We start from the raw sequence: 20378 nt of genomic DNA, 5'->3' as shown, positions 1-20378 counted from the left end.
TGTCTCAGGACAACCCCTTCTTCTCCCCCAGCCCTTCCCTGACTCCAACACAGGCATCAGTGATTGCTCTCACAATAAACAAAAACAAGGAGCAAACGCATTATTTATCCTTCTGAGGGCACACTCAACAATGCATCCAAGGGTATCTTTTTCCTAGTCTCTGCATTTCTCAGGTATGGCTGCCTCACTTCCATTCCAAGGAACCAAACTCAGCCACTACTTTCATATGTAGGCTCCTTTAATAAGGCACAAAGACTAACTTGAAATCCACTAAAATTTTGCTTTGGAACTAAAGAATTGACAGGCAGAGAACAAATTTGCTAATTGGTTCTCTTGGTTCTTGGAAGTAATATCACCTCATGCATATTATCAGGAGCTGAGATCTATGAACTCACACATAAGTCACAGGTACGGGTAAACCACGTACGCATACGCTTACAAAGACTTTCACTACCGCAAGAAAGAAAACCACAAAGAAAAATGAAACAAAGTGACAGAAACACAGGACATTCTGCTATTAATGCTGCATGCAATGACATGTACAGGAAACACAGCACATACCCGTGTACACACACAGAGCAAACCTGGTAAGTGTACACTGCGATCCTGGGTCTCCAGGTCCCATCCCTGCACGATGTATACACGCATGCACACACATAACAGCCACCTACACACACCCGTAACACAGGCATTGTGCACACACCCACACATGTACACACCCTGTGTACACACACAATTGCACTCTCACACATACACAGCGAGGGCTTGGACTCCCGCCTCTCCAATCTCTCTAATCTTGCCATCACCCACAGAATCTCTCCCTGCCCTCCAATGTCCCACATCCCTAACCTTCCCTTTGGCCTTTCTTCCTTGTCCTACCCAGGTGGCAACTCTTGAGGGGAGCCAAGGAGAAAGGTTGCCAGAGCAGGATGAGGAACAGAGCTGGACAGAGCAGCGAAATGGGGGGCAAAACTGAGCAGGGGACAGGAAGCTCTAATGACAGCACCTGCAGTGACAGGCCTCACTGTGAGCCAGCCTCTATGCCTGAGTGGCCATCTCTCATCCAACCAAGCCTGATCCTATACAACCTACATGAACCAGTGTCCTCTCTCTCATCTTGCCCCTTTCTTCTCTCAAGAGATAGCTTTACCAAAAGGCCTCTTTCCTCCTCCTGCCCCTCCTCCCCAGCTCCCAGACCCCTTCTCCCTCCATCCAGTTCCCCATCTTAAGCTTTCTTGTCCTCTTTTCTCCAAAATCTGGCTCCAAGATCTCCCACATTCCCTTTCTCCAGCCATTCTTTCCCTCTTAGCCAAGCCTCTCTCATTCCTCTTCACCTCCCTTCTCCCCACTTTTCCACTTTCTCCCCACTCCTTTCTTTTTCAGCTTTTCAATCCCCACTCCTAGACACACCAGGGGCTCACACCTGCCTAGCTCAAAGGTGTTTCGTACATAGTAGGATGCCAAGAAGCCCACTCACACACACTCACTCCCTTCCCCCACTTGCACACCACCCACATCCAGACACACCCTGGACACCCGTGCTGGGATTGACACAGATACCCAGGCCAATGATGGAACACATGCAAAGACACACACCTGCCACCAGGGACAGGGAAAATCCTGCTCATGCAGCCACACATCCCTACACACAGGAGACTGACTGGAGGTGAGCCCCAGCCAGAGAGAGACATGCGTGTTCAGGGTCGGAGGTGACATGTACCAGTATGACCAGTGGCCGGCCCAGCAGTCTCCTAGGCAGGAACCAGACAGAGGCACGATGAGACAGGACAAGCTTGCACACGGCTAGCTGCACATGTGTGCATGAGGAACTGGGCCCCGGGTACACATGGCATCGACACACAGGGGACACGAGCATGGACACGAACACATACGCGGACACGCGGGCTGCCGTGTCCACCAAGGGGCTCCGAGATCACCCCGCACCGGCCTCCCCCGCGTGCTCGCGACCCTGGCCCCCCCCCGAGGCCGGTCCCCGACCCCCCACCTCCGCTGCCCCCCTCCAGTTACCATAACTCCCCCCACTCGGAAGATGCAGCGAGAACATGCGGAGGGAGCAGCTGCCGCCGCCGCCGCCGCCGCCGCGGCTTCCCCACCCCCTCCCGCGCCCACGCACACGCGCGCCCCCGCCCCCACGCGCGCTCCTCGTCCGCCCGGCCCCGCCCTTACCTCGCACCGCCCCCTGGGGGGGGTCGGGGGTGTCCCCGGTGGGGGAGGGGCCCCGCCCCTGCGCGGGGGAGGGGCGGGGTGCGGCGGGAGAGGGGGCGGCGCGGCCCGGCTCGCGCCGCCCGGCGCGTTGGGGGCGGCGGCGGGGCCCGGGACGGCCGGGACGGCCGCGCGGTGACGGCCGCGGGAACGGCTCCCTCCGCCGCCGCTCCCGCCGCTGCCGCCGTTGCCCGGGCCCCGCCGCCGTTGCTAGGCGACCGCTGCTGCCGTGGCCGCCTCTGTCACGAGCCCCGTCGCCCGGAGACAGCGCGAGAGAGACGGGGGAGGGGGGCGAGGGGACCCCCAAAATCAACCGGGCCTCCCACCATCCCCTTCCGAGCAGGACCCCCCACCAAAATCGCGGAGGGAACGAGGGGCGGCGGCTCCACCCAACAGAGGAGGAGCCCTGGATTCCAATGCCCCTCAAAGGTCCGGCGACCTCTCCTGGGCTCCAGCGTCCACAGCCTCAGCACACCCCTTCGCGGACCCAGGCCCCCAAGCCCCCCTAAAGATCCTTATGTCCCCTGCATATCCTCCATGTCCTTTACACATTCCATGTCCCCCTGAAAACCCCAAACGTTCATTCACCAGCTAGCAACTCTTTCACTAAACCCTCCCCCCCAACTATATATACTCCAGGACCCTCTTCCAACCCCTACTGAACCCCCAACACAACAACTTCCACATACCATCCCCAACTCCAAACACACACGGTGCCCCCACCCAAAACACACAGGAGACCCACACCAGAGACCCCAGACCCTGAGGACTCAGGATAAGGAGAAAGATGGGGATTATGTGGGCAGAGATTATCAAACACGCGACATATGATAAACATGCTCCATGAGCATGTGACCATTCTGGCCTAGACACACAGGTATGCACATGTGCACACACAAATCTTTCCCAGACATGGACATGACTCACACACACACACACACACACACAGATGTGACAGACATCACACATATTCTCTGTACACACCACCACCACCACCACCACCACCACCACCACCACCACCACCACCACCACCACCACCACCACCACCTGGCTTTGCCTCACAAAAATGTGCTATCCACACACCCCCATGGTCATAGGTTTCCATGACAATGACACACATCCCTGCCCACCCACCCACCCAGGGCCCCAAAGCTGGCCCCCAAGGGCAGTGAGACCTGGACCTATCAGAAGAGGGCTAAAAGGATGCCAAAGGATGGAGACAGGCCACTCAATCTCTTTGAGCAAGAGAAACAGGGAGTCTGGATCCCTGAGGGGAGGAGTTGCTGGTGGAAGAAAGGGGTCACCAGGGGGTTTGGAGGGGATGGAGGAACTGGATCCCTAGGTCCTGGAAGGGGAATGCAGTGATAGGGGGCAGTGAAATGGGGGTTTCTGGGGGCTGAGGACGTCTCTCTGCACCTTGGCTGCAGATCTCTGTTCTCTGCCTTCATCTACCCTCACTGTTCCCATGGAAACCTTTTAAGCGAACTTCTCAGGAAGACAAAAATCTTTTTTTAAATGACTAAAGAGGGGGGTGGAGGGGGGGCAGAAAGAGGGAGGGAGGGGAAGAGACAGATGGAGAGAGGGAGAGAGTTGGAGAGACAGACTGAGTAGATAGCTCTACAGACAGACAGAAAGATGATGGGGGTCTGATGAAGTTCCACTGGGAGCAGAGGGGAGCGACAGAGGAATCAAGAGGGGTGCAGAAAATAATGAGAAATCAGGGAGGAAAGAGAAAGGGGGCGACAGAATTGCAGAAAATAGCAGCAGTTGAAAAGAAGAGAAAAAGGGGTGGCGGGAGAAAAGAGGAAGGGCCCACAGGCCCGAAGGTCTGGGAGAGGAATCAGGACCGTGGGGGTGGGGCAGAGGTCTGGGGGAAGGGCAGGAACTAGGTCATTCTCTCCACGATCTCAGACCAAGGGCTGGGAGGGGCAGGGGCCGGAACGCTCGGACAGGAAGCTAAAGATCTAAGGAGACTATTTTTACAAGCATCAGGAAAACAGGCAAACTTCGCTGCTGGAGAGGAAAAAGGGAGCGAAACAGAGCAAAGACCACTGGGGCCTCTCACCCACAGCCCCAGTCCCGCTCCAGATCCCAGAGGAGGGCGCCTTCTCCTTCCAGGCTCCCACTCGCAGGATGAGAGACTTTGTCTCCTCCTCCTCCTCCTCCCACCCCCTGACAGCTCCCTCATTTCCCGGACTCCCCCCTCCCCGGCAGCCCGGTCCACCTTCAGCCCTCTCCCCGCGACTGTCCGGGGCACGAGAGCCTGCTCGGCCGCCGTACCATGCTCGCCGTGGGGCCGCCCCTCCACCGGCACGGAGACCGTGCGTCTCAGCAGTTTGTTGCGACTGGACTCGCTCCTCCGGTCCCGGATCAGAAGGGGGTGTATCTAGGGGGATGCGGGGGTGTGTCAGACCTCACTGGCCCAAGCCGTCCCTCTTCTTGCCCCCCGCCCCCACCACCGAGGAAGAATGAACCTCCCTGTCCATCGGGCCTGCCCACCTTCAGCCCCTGCTCCCGCACACTCTTGAAGTGTCTCGGGATGAGTCGATTGCTCTTTCCCCTCTCTCTCCAAGTGTCTCTCTCTCTCGTTCCCTCCCGTCCCATCCTCCTCTTCCCTCCCTCCATTTCTTTTGAAACACCCTCCGGGAAATTCTCCCAAACCCGACTCAGTTCTTCCGGCAACTCCGCAGGAGTCTGCTACTCTCCTAATCCCCTTTCCCCTTGACCTTCAATTCCTCCATTCTCCCCGCTTTCCTCCCAACCTCCCACCTCCCTCACCACCTTCCCTCCCTCCGTGCCTGTCACGGGGGTAGCAGAAGCTGCATTTATAATCAGGATCTACAGCTTGTCTCCCTCCCACGGCCGGGCTTTCGGCCAGACTGGGACCCAACCTCCCCACACCCCCCAAAGGGCCTGGTCACCTCCCCACACCCTTCATCTCCTTCCCTCGCCCCCCCCCACTCAACCTCTCTCACATCCCTCTTCTCTTGAGCCATTCCCACTCCCTGAGCCTCATCCCCAGCTCCAATCCTCCAATCTCCTCTACCCTACAAGAACCACCCCGCCTCGCTAGTCCCTAGCCCCAGGTCCACAACCCATCCACTTCAGCCCCTGTGGCCCTAAATGCTGCTTACCTACCCATCCCATCCCATCCCCCACCCTCCCTACTCCAGACTCTGGCCACTTGTAGTGCCCCTCAGCTTGCTGGCCACCGGTTCCCCCCACCACCTGGGCTCATCTCTACCATTCCACCATTACCCCATCCATTGCTCTCCCTCTTCATCCTCCCAACAGTCCCCACTCTCACTGGTTCCTGTTTCCCCAATTCATCCTGCAGACCACAACCTTTGGTCAAGACCCGCGACCACTAGTGAATCACTCAAATGCCCCCCAATGCCTAAAACTTGGACTCCCTAACCACCTCGTCCTTTAAAGCCACCATGTCCCCTGTGACCTGGAAATTCTAGCTGGCCATCTTTCCACACTCTCACTTGCCCCTCAGGTCCCTCAGAACCCTGATTAGCCCCAACTCCAATTCTAGCCCTGCCTCACCACACCCTCCCCAACAGCACTGGGAGCACATCTCTCACCACTAATCTGGTTTCGGAGGCTACCTATCACTCTCTAAAGCTGCTCTCCCAGATCACCGCCACTCCCTGGATCACACCTCTGGGCATCCATATCTGCATCCCATTTTCTCTGATGGGTCCCCCACTGCTGCTTCAGTGACTGGTGGGAACCCATACTCCCCTGCCTCTAATAGCCCTGCGTGGCCCCCTCCTCCCACACTCTGACTAGTCCCTGCCCCTCTCCTACTCCTACTCCTTTAGAAAATGTCCTCTACTTCTAGTTCCCCTCCTCCCCCTGGCTTCCCCTCCCTTATATTCTTTTCCTGATTGATGTCTCTTGTGAAAGCCCTCCCAGTCTTTCTAAACCCTGACTGCAGGCACCTTCCCAATCTTCACCGCCATCCACACCAACATCCAATGACTTCTGTCATCTCTCCCAGTACCTCCCAGCACCCCCACCCCCCACCGCCCAGTTTCCCTCAATTCCCTCTCCCAACATGATAAGGGCAGGACTGGGAGTGGTGAATGATGGGTCTTGCTGAGGTAGGGGTGGGGAGAAGAGGAGAGGGTTCTCAAGGATCACTTTGGAGGTGATCCCTCCAAAGCAATACCCACTTTGCCACCCCTTCTCCAAACCCTTCAGTTTCCCTTTCCCATCCTAACCTATCCCACAATATGGTCAGGGTGACAACAGGAGCCACCCCCAAATCTTCAGAACCACATCTCCTTCCCAACCCTGCATATGGCCCAGAAAGATCCCCTGGCCAAGGGGAGAGAAGGCCTGTACTTTTGCACATCCCAATCCAAATCTCAGTGGCCACCCTCCCCAGGCCGCTTGCAAGTGTTTCTCTCTTTTTTGCTTTCTCTGTGCCTGTCATCCCTTCGCTAATGAGGATTCTCCTTCTTATTCTCTCCACATTCTCCCATGCTACCCAGAGGTCTTTTCCCAACCTTCCCACTCCGCTCACCTCGTCCTCATCCAGCATGAGAAGCTGGTTCCCCGAGATGATGCAGAACCGTGGGTTCCAACCAGGACGATCATATGGGGAATGAACGTATTGGGTTCGGTGCATAGGGGGTCCCCGTACATCTGGGGGACAGAGACACACAGAAACAGTAAGGGAGGCTCTATGCGTTTAGGAGACAGAGGCCCAAAATGGCAAGAGAGAGAGTCCACAAAGTGGGAGAATGACACCCCACCCGCCTTGAGATCACAGATAGAGGGTAGGCACATAGTAACTTTAAAGGAACAGAAGATAAGCCTGTATATCTGGGGGGAAAGAGGGGAGGGGAAATCACATCACAGGGGGCTCCGTAGACTTGAGTTAAGAAATTCGGGGGGGGGGTGGTTTCAGGGAGGGGAAGCATATCATGACAGAGAGGGTACAAGTTTAGAGGCAGAGAAAGTGACCGTGCTTTCCATCCACATCAAAATATATATATAAAAAGATGGAAGGAACAGCAAAACTGGCAGAAGGAAGGCACACAGAGATGGTGGTGGGTGACTGGGAAGAGGGAGGGCATCCAGAAGATGAGGACTTGGAGGGAAGGTGGCTCACCCATCTGTAAGACAGTGAGAGGAGGGCTGCACGGCTGTGGGAAAGAAGGATGGGGGTGGGGTGGGTAGGAACATTTGGGTCATGAAATTCTGATAGCTAAGCATCTGGAAAAGAGAGGAAGTGAGGGAGCTTACCTGTTCACAGAATCAGAGACAGGAGAGGGCCTCTCCTCCTGTCTCTCCTCTATTCTCAGCTCCCTCCTCCTCTAGCCCAACCCCGCTCAACCTCTGGGGAAAGTTCTGGTTCTTCTGGTGGTAGGGGGAGGATAGGTCTTGTCAACATCTGGCTATGGAGGGGCTGGAGAGTGAGGAGGTAGGAGACATGCCTTTGTTTGAATGAACAGAGACTGAACTGATCTCTTCTCCCACTCCATGCCCAGAGATTAAAGATTCAGTACTGCCCCTTCTCTTCACCTAGTCTCCACGGACAGGACGGAAGCCAACTCCACAGGTTAGGAACCTCTCCAAGGCACAGTGAGGAGCTTGAGGAAGAAAGAGGGGAAGGAAGGATGGAAGGTCTGGGCCTGTGACAGAGAGGGGGCCTCCAAAGTGCAAGCTGAGGATGGGGACAAACTTCTGAAAAAGAACACTAGACCAAGCATTGCCCATGCTCGGAGATGCCCCCAGGGGGCATCTTACCCAGTTTAGCTGTTCTTTCCATTCCCCCATCCCTGCAAACTGTCTCTCCTTTAAATCCCAATGCCACACACCATCACAGGGACACAGGGAACAGGCCCTATGGAAGTAAGAATCAAATTGGTGACATCAAAGTGATAGAAAATAGGTTTAAGGTATCACAGTGTGAAACAATTTAGAGGAAGAAAAAAAAAATCAAATCCTGTCACCTTTACAGGATAACTAATCATGGACATATTGCAGGAAAAGAACTGTTCTTTAAGCTCCCTCCTAAATGAGTACCCCGGGGCGCCTGGCTGGCTCAGTCAGTAGAGAATGTGACTCTTGATCTCAGGGTCATGAGTTCCATCCCCATGTTGGGAGTGGAGCCTACTTTAAAATAAATTAAAATCTAACTGAATACCCCTGAGCAGGAAAGTTTTGAAAAATCTAGCCCCTTTCTGTCGATATGCATGTTCTTCAAATGGACGTAACCTTCACATCAGAGTCAGAGATGAACCCCTAGAATACATATATTTAGAAACCCCAGTACTCCCAGACTTTCACTATCTCCATGCCACCTCCGAGATTCTCTCCAATACCCTCTTAGATACAGATATCACCAGTCCCTAGGCTCTGAGACTGCACACACTGCAGGCAACATGCCCACCGCACTCAGACTCTGAGGGCTCCCGGAAGAGAAGTCTGTTGATACATATAACCATTCTGGGAGGGGCTGGTTCTGGCTGTAGCCACAGGAAGGCAGGCTAGAGTTTAGGGGACACTTTCCCCCCGGGAGCAGGGAAGGTTGCAGGGAACTTAGCTTAGGAGCGACTCTGGAAACACACACCCCACACACACATATTGTCTGGACTTAAGTAAGGATGATTCTGGGAGGCAGATGCAAGAGACAGACCAACACAGCTGAGAAAAGGGAAAAAATTTTACTAGGATAAGAAATCCCACAGGGCTTAGATGGGGATGTCTCACAGGCCCTGTTCCAACCATCAAAACCTACATCTTTGCACCCCAAATCTCCAACGCCCCGGGAAGTAGAGGAGACAAGAAAAGAGGAACGGGTGGTAAGAGCGAAGTAAGGTATTAGTGGAAAGTAGGTAGGCACAGACTTGCAGTGACAAGATGGGGAATGGGGTAGGGATAGAGAATGGACTGGGGGACAAATCACAGGGATGGAGCTAAGTGAAAAGGAGGCAGAAACGAGAGTCAATCCCTAGAGACAAGGGAATATACCAGAAAAGCCCAGTCAGACATGGGGCAGAGGAAATGAGGTGCACCTAACAGGGGTACTAAGACAATGGGGTCATGAAGGAGAGGTAGAGAGGTGGCAGAGATATAAGGGAGCTACCAGATAGAAGGGAGGGGAGAGGGAATGGGCCAGAGAAGGGACTGAGATAGGGGAAGAACAGAAGGGGGACTCATATAAGGAACGGACACCATATGGGGGGAAAGATATAGGTGATGGACACCAGAGGAGGGAGGGGGAATGGAAATAAGGATTGGAGGTGGGGGAGGGGGGTAAAAGTGGTGAAGTGAAGGGGGCGGATAGGACCCCAGAGGGTACATTTCTCTGGTCAAAGGCCTTAGTGATGGTCAGAGTCTGGGGCAGGGTCCTAACCTGCCCTCTACTCCCTGCGCTCAATCTTACTTCTATTGCCCCCTCCCCCCCCTCAATAAACACACACATAATTTGGCCCTCCCCCTGCCCTGGTCTCTCCTCCCCCAGCCCATTCCCTCTCTCCTCTCTTCCCTCCATCTGGACCCTCCATTCCCCCACCCCCCACTGCCTCCCTCTCTCTCCATCTGGCCCCTTCTTCTCTCCCTCCATCCTCCTCTCTTTTTCAACCCCCTACCATTCTCTGAGCCCCTCCACCATATACTACCCCCCCATCTTCTTGGCCTCTCTTTCCATCCCTGTGTTTTCATTTCCCCCTTCCGGCCCCTCTCCTAAGACTCTGTCCTTCTATTTCCTTAATATCTCCTCATCTCTCAGCTCCCACCTCCAAATTATTTCTGCAGGTCTCCCCCCAACCCTAGCCTTCTATATTCCCACCCTTTCTGGCAATCTCTTTTCCCCTTCATCATTTTCCCTTCAGCCCCATTCAAAGCCTGTTTCCTGGCCCCTCCGGCCCCTATCTACCCCTATCTTCTGGCCTCCCAATCCTCCTTCCCTATTGCTCCCATCCCTGCCTTCCCGGTCCTCCTCTCTCTCCCTCCATTTCAGCTGCTCCCCTCCCTGGCCCCGGCTCTGCACACCCCCCCCCCGCCCCTGCCCCTCCCCCTCTTGCCCCCCCCCCAACTGGCCCTCCCCCTCCCCTCACCACCGTACCTCTGAAGGGGGCATAGGACATCGCGGGGATGCTCCCCCGATGGATGGAGGCGCGAGACCTGCTCATCAGGCCTGGGGGGGAGGGGGCGGGGGGACGGGGGAGAAAGAGAAGAGAGAAAGAGGGGGAGAGAGAGGGGGAGAAGGAGGAGGAGGTGGAGGAGGAGGAGGAGGAGAGAGGAGGAGAGAGGAGCAGAGAGGAGCGGAGAGGAGGAGAGAGGAGGAGGAGGAGGAGAATAGGAGCCAACGGCAGCAGCGGCAGCCGGGAGGGAGAGAGAGAGAGAGAGAGAGAGAGAGAGAGAGGGGGGGCGGGGGAGTGAGCGAGAGAGGAGAGAGCAGGAGGAGGAGGAGAGAGAGACTCTGCAGCCCCCACCCCTACCCAGTGAGAACCAGAGAGAGAGACCCCTGCCTCAAAAACATAGTAGACGGAGTGCAGTTCTAAAGATGCATACCTCAGATCCTGAGACTGACAGACCCCAGACCCACAGAGAAATATACCTTGCCACCCCCCAGGGGGGGCGGTTAATTTTAAACCCAAAATCTAGAGGGAAAGATACCCCAATCTCAGGGCACAAAACAGATCCTGGACTCCCCTTCCCATTGAGAGAAGGGTCAGAGATCAAAATATCAATGTCCAGCTTCAAAAAGGTTCTGCACAGCCACAGAAATCTTAAGACTCCAGAATCAGATGGTGATTTCAGGAACCAAGATCAGAGACCTAGAGTCAAAGAAAAAGATGAGATCCAGATTCAGAAAAAATCCAGACCTCGAATTAGGTCTTAGAGAACTCAGATCCAAAGATACCAGACCCCAGACTTAAATCTCAGAGAAAAGAAACTGCAGACTCAGAGACTGATAACTCAGGAGACCAAGAAACTCCAGACCTGAGGGTTGAGGATGGGCAGAAGGGAAAAGAGAGAAGAAGAGGAGAAAGAGACACTCAGGTAGCTCAGAGATGTAGAATGCAGAGACCCCAAACTCATAAAGAGTTTGAAAGACCTTGGAGAGAGAGTGATCTCGGTCCCAGAAACACAGAAATTCCCAAAACAAAAAGGAATCTCGGTCCCAAAGAAAGATCCCACTGCAAATACCGAAAGGCCCTACAGAGATCCAGCTCAGAAACAAACTCCTAATCCAAAGACAGATCTCAGGGAGACGTCATCCCCAGAGACGCAGGTAGGACAGAACTCTGATAAACGCCCAGTGACACCCACCCAGCAGACCCAGAGACCCCAGATCTTGAAAGGAGGAGAAATACTGGGTAGGGGGAGTGGCAAGAGCCTTTTCTCTGCTGCCTCCTCCCACCTCTCTCTCCTCTCATTGGCCCCTCTCTCCATTTTTGGGTCACTGGATGTGCTTGGGCCCCAGGGAAGTTATGTAGGACAGGTCCAGACTCCTGGGGGATGGGTTAAGGGAAGGAGACCCAAGACTCAGAGGTGTTATAAGTCCTGAAGAGTTCAATAGAAGAGGGGTGAGGGACAAAAGGACCATCACCACGTCTTGGTGTCCTCCATATCCCCAACCTGCTGCCCTCGTCTCTTCCCCACCCCCACCCCATTCACCAGTCTGTCTCCAGCTGTAGGGTTTCAGTTAAGAAGGCTGAATTGCCCTCAGCCCCATTTTCATCACCCTCTATCCCATTCACAGGGTTTCACTCTGTCCTTTTAAAAAAGCATCTTGCCCCACCTAGCCATCGTCTTGCCATGCACATCCCTGCCTAATCACTTTCCCCTGCCCAGGGACAGCTGGCTTCTCAGATTATCCCTGTTCATTACCCAACCTAGACATATGTCAGTCCTAACCAAAGAGGCAGGGGGCGCTCTCTTTACCCCCTGAGATTCGAGCTTCTCAGACCCTCCCACTCCTTAAGGCCTCGGGAACAGTCTAACGGCTGTAACTGGGCACATTCTGGCGTTTAAAGATGATTCCACACTCCACAACCTGACGCATCGAATTGGCGGGGTCTCCAGCCCCCCTTTCCTAGCACCAGCACTCTCGTCACGTGGCGTGCGGGGCTGGCCAGCGATTGGCCTCTTCGCGTCGCTCATTGAGATACAGCCGCCTGAGGGAGACAGGCCCCCTCACGTGACAGTGGAACGACGCTGCGGCTCCCCTCAGCCTGCAATTGGCTGTTTTCCGGTTTACACGGAAACGAGAGTGCCATTTCCGCGCACGTCTACAGATCCGGCTGTCGATTGGCCCAATTCCCTTTCGCTCCTCCTCCTTCAGGAGGAGGGGCAAACTGGGCCACGTGAGGGCCAGGATTGGCTGGCTCTGGATGTTCGGTGCGGCTTCCGCTGTGGTCGCGTGGTGTGCTTTTTCTTATCACGTGACTGCTGCCCAGGTAAGAAGAGGCCGCTCTTCCTGGGTTTGGGGTCGTTTCTCGGAGTTACGTGTGATTTTTGACATTCAACCCTCCTCTACCAGCAATAGGCTGCATGAGTTGGGGGCGGGCTTCCGCAATCCTGTTCGGCGCAGGGGTGAGTGACCGGCCCCGCCCCTTCCGGTCCTCGCAGCCTCTACCACCACCCGCTCCCCAAATCCTAGAGGTTGGCTTCTGAGGAGGGAGTGGAAACCGAGTCTGCCTTAATTCCTCAAGTTTCTCTCCCAGCTTCAGGGACCTTTTCCTTCGGGGTGCAGAAGAGGGGAAGGGCAGAGCTTGTCTATCCAAGCGAAGGGTTCACGAGATGCAGTTTCCTCGGGTAGTTGTGGAGTGACACCGAATTCATTTCGTGCTCTCAGGCCGCTCTGCTTCTGTCGCTTCTTTGGATGCCGGCGCTGCTGCCTGTGGCCTCTCGCCTTCTCTTGCTACCCCGAGCTCTGCTGACCATGGCTTCCGGAAGCCCCCCGTCCCAGCCCTCGCCGGCCTCGAGCTCAGGCTATGTTCCCGGCTCAGTCTCTGCAGCCTTTGTCACCTGCCCCAACGAGAGGGTCGCCAAGGAGATCGCCAGGTGGGAACCTTAGCGTGGAGCCAGGAAGGAGGATCGTGAGGGGAGAGAGTTGGAGGTGGCAGAGAAGTGCACTCCTGCAGCTTCCTGCCTGATCTCCCGCTTTGGAACCCTGTCCTGTGGCTGCCAGTGCAAAACTCCGGGTCATGGGGCATTCTGAATGGGGCTTTCTCTTCACCTTCAGGGCTGTGGTGGAGAAGCGCCTGGCAGCCTGCGTTAACCTCATCCCTCAGATTACATCCATGTGAGTCATAGGCTTTGGTGGGGGGGGGGGGGGGTGGTTAACCTGACTCTAGGGGCTGACTGGGCCTTTCCTTGAGGGCAGTCTTTGCTCCCTTAACACTCTCTCCCTGACCTTTTCAGCTATGAATGGAAAGGAGAGCTTGAGGAGGACAATGAAGTGCTGATGGTGAGAAACGTTTCCCCATCCAGCGAAACCCTTTTGAAACCCTTTTGACTCCTATCCGTCAAGAGATCCTGAAATCAACCCCACCCCTGATTCAATCATGCTTATCTTTGCTTCTTAGATGATTAAAACCCGAAGTTCCTTGGTTCCAGCTTTGACAGATTATGTTCGGTGAGAACTCTGACGTGGGTAGGGGTGAGGGCGTGGGGTAGGACTTGTTGGGCAGTCCGAGGGAGTGGGCTCCTTTAGGTAAATCTTTGAGTGATTCCTCCCCCCCCCCCCGCCCCCACCATTTTTTCAGTTCCGTGCACCCTTACGAAGTGGCCGAGGTGATCGCATTGCCTGTGGAGCAGGGGAACTCCCCATATTTGCATTGGGTGCACCAGGTTACAGAGTCAGTTGCGGACTCCAGCACAGTCCTACCATGATGAGCCCGGTTCCTGCCATGTTCCCCTTGTATATTTCAATGCCCTTTGACTTGCAGTGATAACTGGGCCCCTAATAAATCCTGTCTGTGGTTCTCTCTGCCTTTTGCCTCTTTTCTTGTCACATATGTGAATTTGGGAAGATTAGAAGTGCTTCTGTTTCCTGTGTTCTCATCTTCCAGAATGACCCAGGGCTGCTAGATTTGTTTATTTACCTTTATTTCAATCATACAGAGTCTGGGATCCTTTATCATCCCCCACCCCCCTGCCCTCAGTCTCAGTCCCCAGGGGTTAAATAATTTTAAAAAATATTTAAAAAGCTGTAACAAAATAACATCAAAGGAAATGGGAAGAGGGATGGGAGAAGGGTCAGGAATCACGAAGGGAGCAGAGAAGAGACAGCCTCTCCCCCAATCCCCCCACCTGGATTCCAGCCTGGGCAGTAGAGAGAACTACCCCCTACCTCCCCAGGTACATCCCAGCTGTAGGTGAGGTCAGAGGTCAGGGTATGAAAGTGCCGGTGTGTGTGAATGGGGAGGTGGGCAGAGGCAGGCTGTTCAGAAGATGCCCCCACCTCCCCACTCAACCAGGTACTGCACAGAACCATCAGGCCGTACTCTCCGAGCAAGGACCCGGACAGGGTCCCCTCGGGAAAGGTAGCCAACCCCACCTCGGACTCCTCCCCCAGTCCCAGGAGACAAACTACGGCACAGGGGAGAAGCGGGTGCTGAGCGTCTAGGAAGACCTGGGGAGGGGGCTGGGACTGAGGAAGATGAGGCAGTCATCGAGTGGGGGGCACTTTTAGGGATGTCTGTGGGGAAACCAATGTGAAGTTCCAGGGGTGACCTAGGGAGAGAAGGCAATTGTGAGTCCAGGTGCAGTTAAGGACTGACTGAAAATGGAGCTCACATGTGGATCAGAGGAACGAAGCAATCAAGTTAGAGACTGAGGAACTTAGGAACATAGAGGTGAAGAGGGGTGGCACAGGCAAAGGGGTAGAATCTCACCTGTCTGGGGGTTCACCATCCCCAGAGGTCCCTGCGGTGCTGGCAGAGGGGTGGAAGGAAGCGAACATCCGGATGGGACTGCTGGGGTTGGGGAGGGGGAAAGTCAGGACCTGAAGCAGGGGAATAGGACCCTCTCCCACTGAGAAGGGCAAAGCGCAAACATTAGCCCCAAGGAATCCCCATCCCCAGAATACCAGGGATCAGACATTGGTTCTAGAAGTCTCTCTAAGACAAGAAGGGGGGAGCCAAGGGGGAGAAATAATTCTGGGTAAGAAAGTTCAGAGGATGTAGATAATTGGAGAAGAGACTCCAAGGGTGCATATCTGGTTGGAGGGTGAAGGAGCACTGACCTGGGCAGGCAGCGGGCGTCTGTGGGCCGGAAGTTGTAGCCGCTGCTGCCCTGGTAACTCTGGTTAGGGCTGGGGGTTGGTGGAGACACTGAGGCCTAGAAGAAGGAGCAAAGGACTGAGAGATAATCCTTGATTCCTTCCCACACCACCGGTTGCTCCGTGGGGATCCCCCTGCCCCTGTACCTGCAGTGCCCTCTGCAGACGAGCCCGCTCCCTTTGCTCCTGGGGCTCGGGCTGATTGCGCACTGCTGAGGGTGGCCCCAGCTCCTCCATTTTCCCCTTCTGCCTCCTCCTCAGGGGCTCTGGCTCCGGCCTCCGGCGCTTCCCCAGGGGACGTGAGACCCCTCCCCCAGGGCCCTGCCCTGAAGGGAAGCTGTAAGAGGCCTCCTTATCCCCCCAGCCCCCTCCCGGACACCCCAAAGACCTCCCCATCTCCATACATATACCACCCCCTACTGATACCCTGAGAATTTCCCCATCCTCCCTGGACCAGTGACCTGGTGGGGGCTCCATCTCCAGTAAGGGGCTCTACAGGGGGAGGGATCCGAGCATGAAGACCAAACAAACATTTCCTCTTCTTAATCTCCCTCCCTGAAATGAAACTGGGGTGAGGAGACAAATGATACAGGGTCAGTGCAGTAAAAAAGAGCCCTTCTTATGCTGTCACTTTTCAGAGATGATCTCCCAGGGGGGTGGCAGCCCCTTCCCTCCCAGGATTCCATATCCATATCTGCATCTCATTCTGAGCCTGTCTCCATCCAACTCACCGGTCCTTGTGGCTGTTGAGAGCAGAGAGGAGTTTGGAAGAACGTTCTCCCTTGGGGGTATCTGAGAGCTGGGGGAGGGGAGGGAAAATGGGGTCAGGGGAGCATTGGTGCTTCCCTTCCCCCTTTCTTTATACTTCCTTGTTCCACCCTCACCGCCGAAGCCTCACTACCACTACCCCTTACCTCCCCGAGGAGCAAACTGTCCCAATTCTCAGAGGTGAATGGGAGGATCTCACGGTCAAAATCAAAGTATTTTTTCTTACAGCAAACGCTGAGGTGATAGAGGACAAGATGGGCCACATCCACCCTGAAGAAATATTGGGTTGTCAAGGTTGTGGAAGCATTAAAAGAGCCTAGAGAATCCCGAGCTGGGAGGTTGGGGTGTGCAGGATAAAATCCTGGGGGTGTGGAGAGAAGTTACACTGGTCCCCAAACCAGCTCACCAGCGAAGCTGTAGCCTCCTGACCTTCTCAGGGCCCCCCCGACACACACAGCATTCAAACTCATAGAACCTGGAAGTGGGCGAGAAGGAGAGAACACACCTTATGCAAGAAAACAATACCTACCACACTATAGAGGACTCACGAGCAAGGATGGGGCACGCAGGGAAGGGAAGCTTCAGAGCTTGGGAAGAGGACAGACCTGAGACAGCATGGCAGGGCGCCAAGAGGGTGGAGCAGAGTGAGAGGGCTCCCCGTGTGGCTCCCGGCTGCCCCAGTCTCACCTGTCCCCATAGAGGAGGGGCTTGCTCAGACACTGGGTGCAGGCTTCATGGAACCACTGCAGGCAGCTCCGGCACTGCAGCATTTTCAGGTTCCACCTGCGGGGGAGCACAGGCCTAGTGACCTCCAGACACTGCCCCCACCTCCACTGCCCCGGACCCTACTCACCACCTCCCCCTGCCCTCTTCGGCACTCGCGTCACTCTGTTCTTTCTCCTTCATTCCCCGAAGTCCGCCTTCCCCCTACTCTATCACTCATTCCTTACCTCCCCCCCTCATTACTCACTCCCCAGGACCACCACAGTAACAGTAGCTCTGCTGCCGGTTGCTCAGATGTCCAGCGTCCCAGTCGAGCCCCTTCAGTCCATATGGCAGTGACAGCTTCATGCCCAGCATGGCCCGGGCGTAAGGGCCCTTCTTCAGTGCACCCCCCCTCTGCAGAGAGGGAGTGGACAGGCCGCCTCAGAGGGGTGGTGGGGAGAAGCTGTGGGTAGGGGGTTCCCACAGGAAAGCGCCTTTACCTTGGTGGCGATGGCGAAGACACACTGGCGGCAGACCCAGGATGGGCCCTCTCCCTCTCCAGGGGCTGGAGCTCTGGGAACGTGGCAGTCCTGGTGATAAGCTGAATAATGATAATATTGAGGGTAGACCAACCACTTATGGCATTGCATACCTGGGTGGGCTAGATACTGGGATAGGAAGAGTCTCAGCCACCTCATTTCATTTTTCGCCACGATCCTGCTGCGGTGAGTGACTTACTCTTATTTTACAGATGAGGGAACCAGGCTCCTAGAGGTTTGGGGATTTGCCCCAAATCTTATGATTAGACAAGGGTGTATTTGAAGCACCCACTGTCTACAAAGCTCACGCCTCCCCCCTCCATGGCTGTTTCTCCCTGTGCTGGAAGGGAGTGAGGTTACAGGGTTGAGGACACTGCCCAGAGCAATGGCTTGGGGACTCAGCCAGGACAATGGCATAAGGACCGTGGTGGAGGGAAGGTTCAGAGGCAAGCTAGACCATTCAGGTGTTCCGCCCTCTCACCGTGGCGACACTTCTCACAGCTGACCAGCCGGTTCCCAGGGACCACAGTCTCAGAGCGACAGACACAGCAGAGGAGTTCCTCCCCAGGGAGGGCAGCTGTGAGGAAACACAGTGTTGCAGGGCCTGTCCTCAAGCCCCTTTCCATCCCCCAAGCCAAGTTTCTATTTTCCATGGCATGCACACACTTGGGTCCCCAGGGTCTCACCGGGGCTAATGTCTTTCCATAGAACCAGAAACTGGGAATCGTCCTCAAACTGGACCAGACACACCTCCCGAGCACTGTCCACCTGGAATGGATGAGCACAGGGGATGAAACAGGAATCAGAACTACATAAGGGGAATGGGGGAAAGGCGCTAGGTCAGAAATCAAAAAGGTCTTACCTTCTTGATGGTCCCCAAGTATAGCAGCCCATCCGTCCATCTGGCCAAAACATCTTGACCCTCCCAAAGTCGAGGCCTGGGGCCTGAAGTGGGAGCAGGGGAGGCTGGGTCCCAAAGTGGGGGGGCACCAGAGCGGCTCAGCCGGGGGGGCTGTGCCATTGCATCCTGGGGGGGCCTAGCCAGAAGTGGGATAGGAGAAGGTTATGAATGTTGAGAAACTGTCTCCAGTTTTCTTTGCCTCAAGGACTCAAGCTGCTGTGCCCCCAGACTCCAAATCTGAAGCACCTGGATAGGAAATCACACAGCCCCCCTCCCAAGCTTCTTGACTCCAGCTCTTCCAACTCTGGTGCCTGGCTCTCCTCTCCCTAACTACCCCCACCTCCCAACCTAGTTCTCTAGCTTCCCAGCTTCCAGAGCTCCCCTGGGATACTATATCCTGGCCTTGAGATTGTAGGAGAAACGATGATCGAAGAAGCAAAGGTTACCATTCAGTTTCTACTATCACCTTCTCCTGTTAGAGGTATCATAATTGGGGTGCTCTGCTACCCAGAGATGTGTTTTGGGACCTTTTCTGGAGATGTTTTCCAGAATAGGAACGGCTGCCTCCCTGGGCCCGCGTGTCTCATTCAGAACAATCAACCTGATGCCAGGTTATGTCAGGTCACCCTCAAATACGGGGCTCCCTGCCCCCGGGTTAGATAACTTCCCTGAGTGCCCCGGGAGGGGGGCGTGTCCCAGTCCCGGTCTCTACTCCCCATGACGGCGAGTCCGAGAGGGGACTTGAGTCGGCCCAGCCCGAACCGATGCCTAGGCGGCGAGGCTCTCCCGCCCGCGCCCTGCGCGCCGACCCCCGGCTCCCTGCCCCCCCACGGGCGCCTCCCGCCGCCTCCTTACCAGTGACAGCTGGGGCCGCCGGGAGCCGGGCAGAGGCAGACGTGGGAGACCGAGGCGAACCCCCCGCGCGGGGAGGGCACGTCTGGGCGTCGGAGGGCGGGCAGGCAAGGGCCGGGGGGTCCCCAGGCCCAGCCCCTCCGTCCCGGCAGCTCTGGGGCGTATGACGCAGCAGCCAAAGCAGCGGCAGCGGCAGGAGGAGGCGGCGGGGGAAAGGAGGGGAGGGGAGGGGAGGGACAAACCGGCTCGGGGGGAGGGTGGTGGGAGGGGAGGACTGGGGGAAAGGAGGAGCCGGTGGGGGGGGGCGGGCACCACCTCACCCCACCTCCCTCACCTCCAACGGGCCTGGAGGCCGCCGAGCGAGCTGTGCTCTCTCCACAGCTGGGGCGGGTGGAAAGTCAAGACCAGGAGGGAGAGGGAATCCCCACAGCCCCTTCCTCGGAGGGAGACCCGCCTTCGGGGCAGGAGGGAATCCCCCCCTCCCGACAGCCGGCCTCCAGACTGGCCCCCGCCCCAGCCACATCCGTTAACTGCCCCCCCAACCTCCATGGTCACTCCAAGTCCCGCCTCCCGGCCCCAGTTCACGACCCCGCCCTCCATTCACCCTTCCCGTCGCCCCCGCCACGCCCTCCTCCCTCGAGTGCCCCGCCCTCCTCCCGCCTTTGCCCCCGGCCCCGCCCTCCCCGTGGCAAATTCCCCCCCCAACGCCGCCGCGCTTCTGCGCACGCGTGACCCCTCCCGCGCGCGGCACCTGGGAGGATTGGACCCCTCCTCTATGGGGCGGCGGCCGTTACCGGTTGGCGCGAGCTAGTCAGCGGGCGTGCGTCCCGCCCAGAGCTTCTAGGGCGGGTGCTCAGACCAGGAGAGCTAGCAGCGAGGCAGTGACGCCGCCGAGGGCCAGCCAATGGGCAGCGGGCGGGCCGGCCCTGGCGGTTCGAACGCTAAGGCAGGGAAAGGGCGGGAGGGGAGAGCCAGCAGTTTGTGGGAGGGCGCGCCAGCCCCGCCTCTGGGCTCGGGTTCCCACCTTCCCTTATCCACCAGAGACTTCCCGCGTGGGGCTGGGGTGGCCGGCGGCACACTAATGACGGTGGTTGGCTAGTGGGCACATCTCCTAGATGCGGACAACCCGGGA

The 20378-nt window shown here is 56.4% G+C and overlaps 3 protein-coding genes across 25 annotated transcripts in view; 1 reads left to right on the top strand and 2 right to left on the bottom strand.

Moving 5' to 3' along the window:
* The window catches only part of SYNGAP1 (synaptic Ras GTPase activating protein 1), a 32231-nt gene extending 21650 nt beyond the window's left edge, over nt 1-10581 (bottom strand). For 9 of the 17 annotated variants that reach the window (XR_015251148.1, XR_015251145.1, XM_086706582.1 and 6 more), the window contains exons 1-3: nt 10313-10581; nt 6761-6882; nt 4504-4609 (exon numbers count right to left, since the gene is read on the bottom strand). Coding sequence is in view for 11 of the 17 variants with exons in the window: in XM_086706582.1 (XP_086562708.1) it covers nt 4504-4609; nt 6761-6882; nt 10313-10379 (295 nt within the window). In the remaining 6 variants the exon portion in view is untranslated. Of the gene's footprint in view, nt 1-2028; nt 2097-2187; nt 2300-4288; nt 4352-4503; nt 4610-6760; nt 6883-7485; nt 7649-7764; nt 7833-10312 lie in introns of those variants that run through there. The other 8 variants (XR_015251147.1, XR_015251146.1, XM_086706581.1 and 5 more) reach the window with 5 other exon arrangements.
* Nucleotides 10582-12524: 1943 nt separating this feature from the next.
* On the top strand, nt 12525-14184 carry CUTA (cutA divalent cation tolerance homolog). Of its 3 annotated transcripts, none has more exons than XM_086706606.1 (6): nt 12525-12653; nt 13052-13260; nt 13442-13501; nt 13621-13666; nt 13785-13834; nt 13965-14184. In XM_086706606.1, exons 1-6 carry the CDS (start codon nt 12588-12590, stop codon nt 14089-14091), a joined length of 558 nt encoding a protein of 185 aa, XP_086562732.1. In that variant the 5' UTR covers nt 12525-12587; the 3' UTR covers nt 14092-14184. The 3 variants fall into 3 exon arrangements, with proteins under 3 accessions (XP_086562732.1, XP_086562733.1, XP_086562731.1); XM_086706607.1 differs by lacking the exon at nt 12525-12653 and adding an exon at nt 12660-12789; XM_086706605.1 differs by lacking the exon at nt 12525-12653 and adding an exon at nt 12673-12858.
* A 106-nt stretch (nt 14185-14290) lies between these two features.
* PHF1 (PHD finger protein 1) lies at nt 14291-19764 on the bottom strand. Of its 5 annotated transcripts, none has more exons than XM_086706600.1 (15): nt 19259-19759; nt 18356-18540; nt 18180-18261; nt 17975-18070; nt 17455-17555; nt 17220-17368; nt 16937-17032; nt 16656-16724; nt 16396-16519; nt 16213-16280; nt 15943-16047; nt 15629-15818; nt 15446-15540; nt 15096-15173; nt 14291-14934 (listed from the first exon to the last, which is right to left on the bottom strand). In XM_086706600.1, exons 2-15 carry the CDS (start codon nt 18512-18514, stop codon nt 14646-14648), a joined length of 1701 nt encoding a protein of 566 aa, XP_086562726.1. In that variant the 5' UTR covers nt 18515-18540; nt 19259-19759; the 3' UTR covers nt 14291-14645. The 5 variants fall into 5 exon arrangements, with proteins under 5 accessions (XP_086562726.1, XP_086562725.1, XP_086562728.1 ...); XM_086706599.1 differs by having other exon boundaries at nt 15096-15176; nt 19259-19757; XM_086706602.1 differs by lacking the exon at nt 15096-15173 and having other exon boundaries at nt 19259-19762.
* Between the last annotated feature and the right edge of the window lie 614 nt (nt 19765-20378).

The sequence above is a fragment of the Puma concolor genome, chromosome B2 (genome assembly GCF_028749965.1).
Source record: "Puma concolor isolate L17-30 chromosome B2, mPumCon1.1.hap2, whole genome shotgun sequence".
Classification (NCBI taxonomy): domain Eukaryota; kingdom Metazoa; phylum Chordata; class Mammalia; order Carnivora; family Felidae; genus Puma; species Puma concolor.
This window is presented reverse-complemented; position numbering and strand designations above follow the sequence as displayed.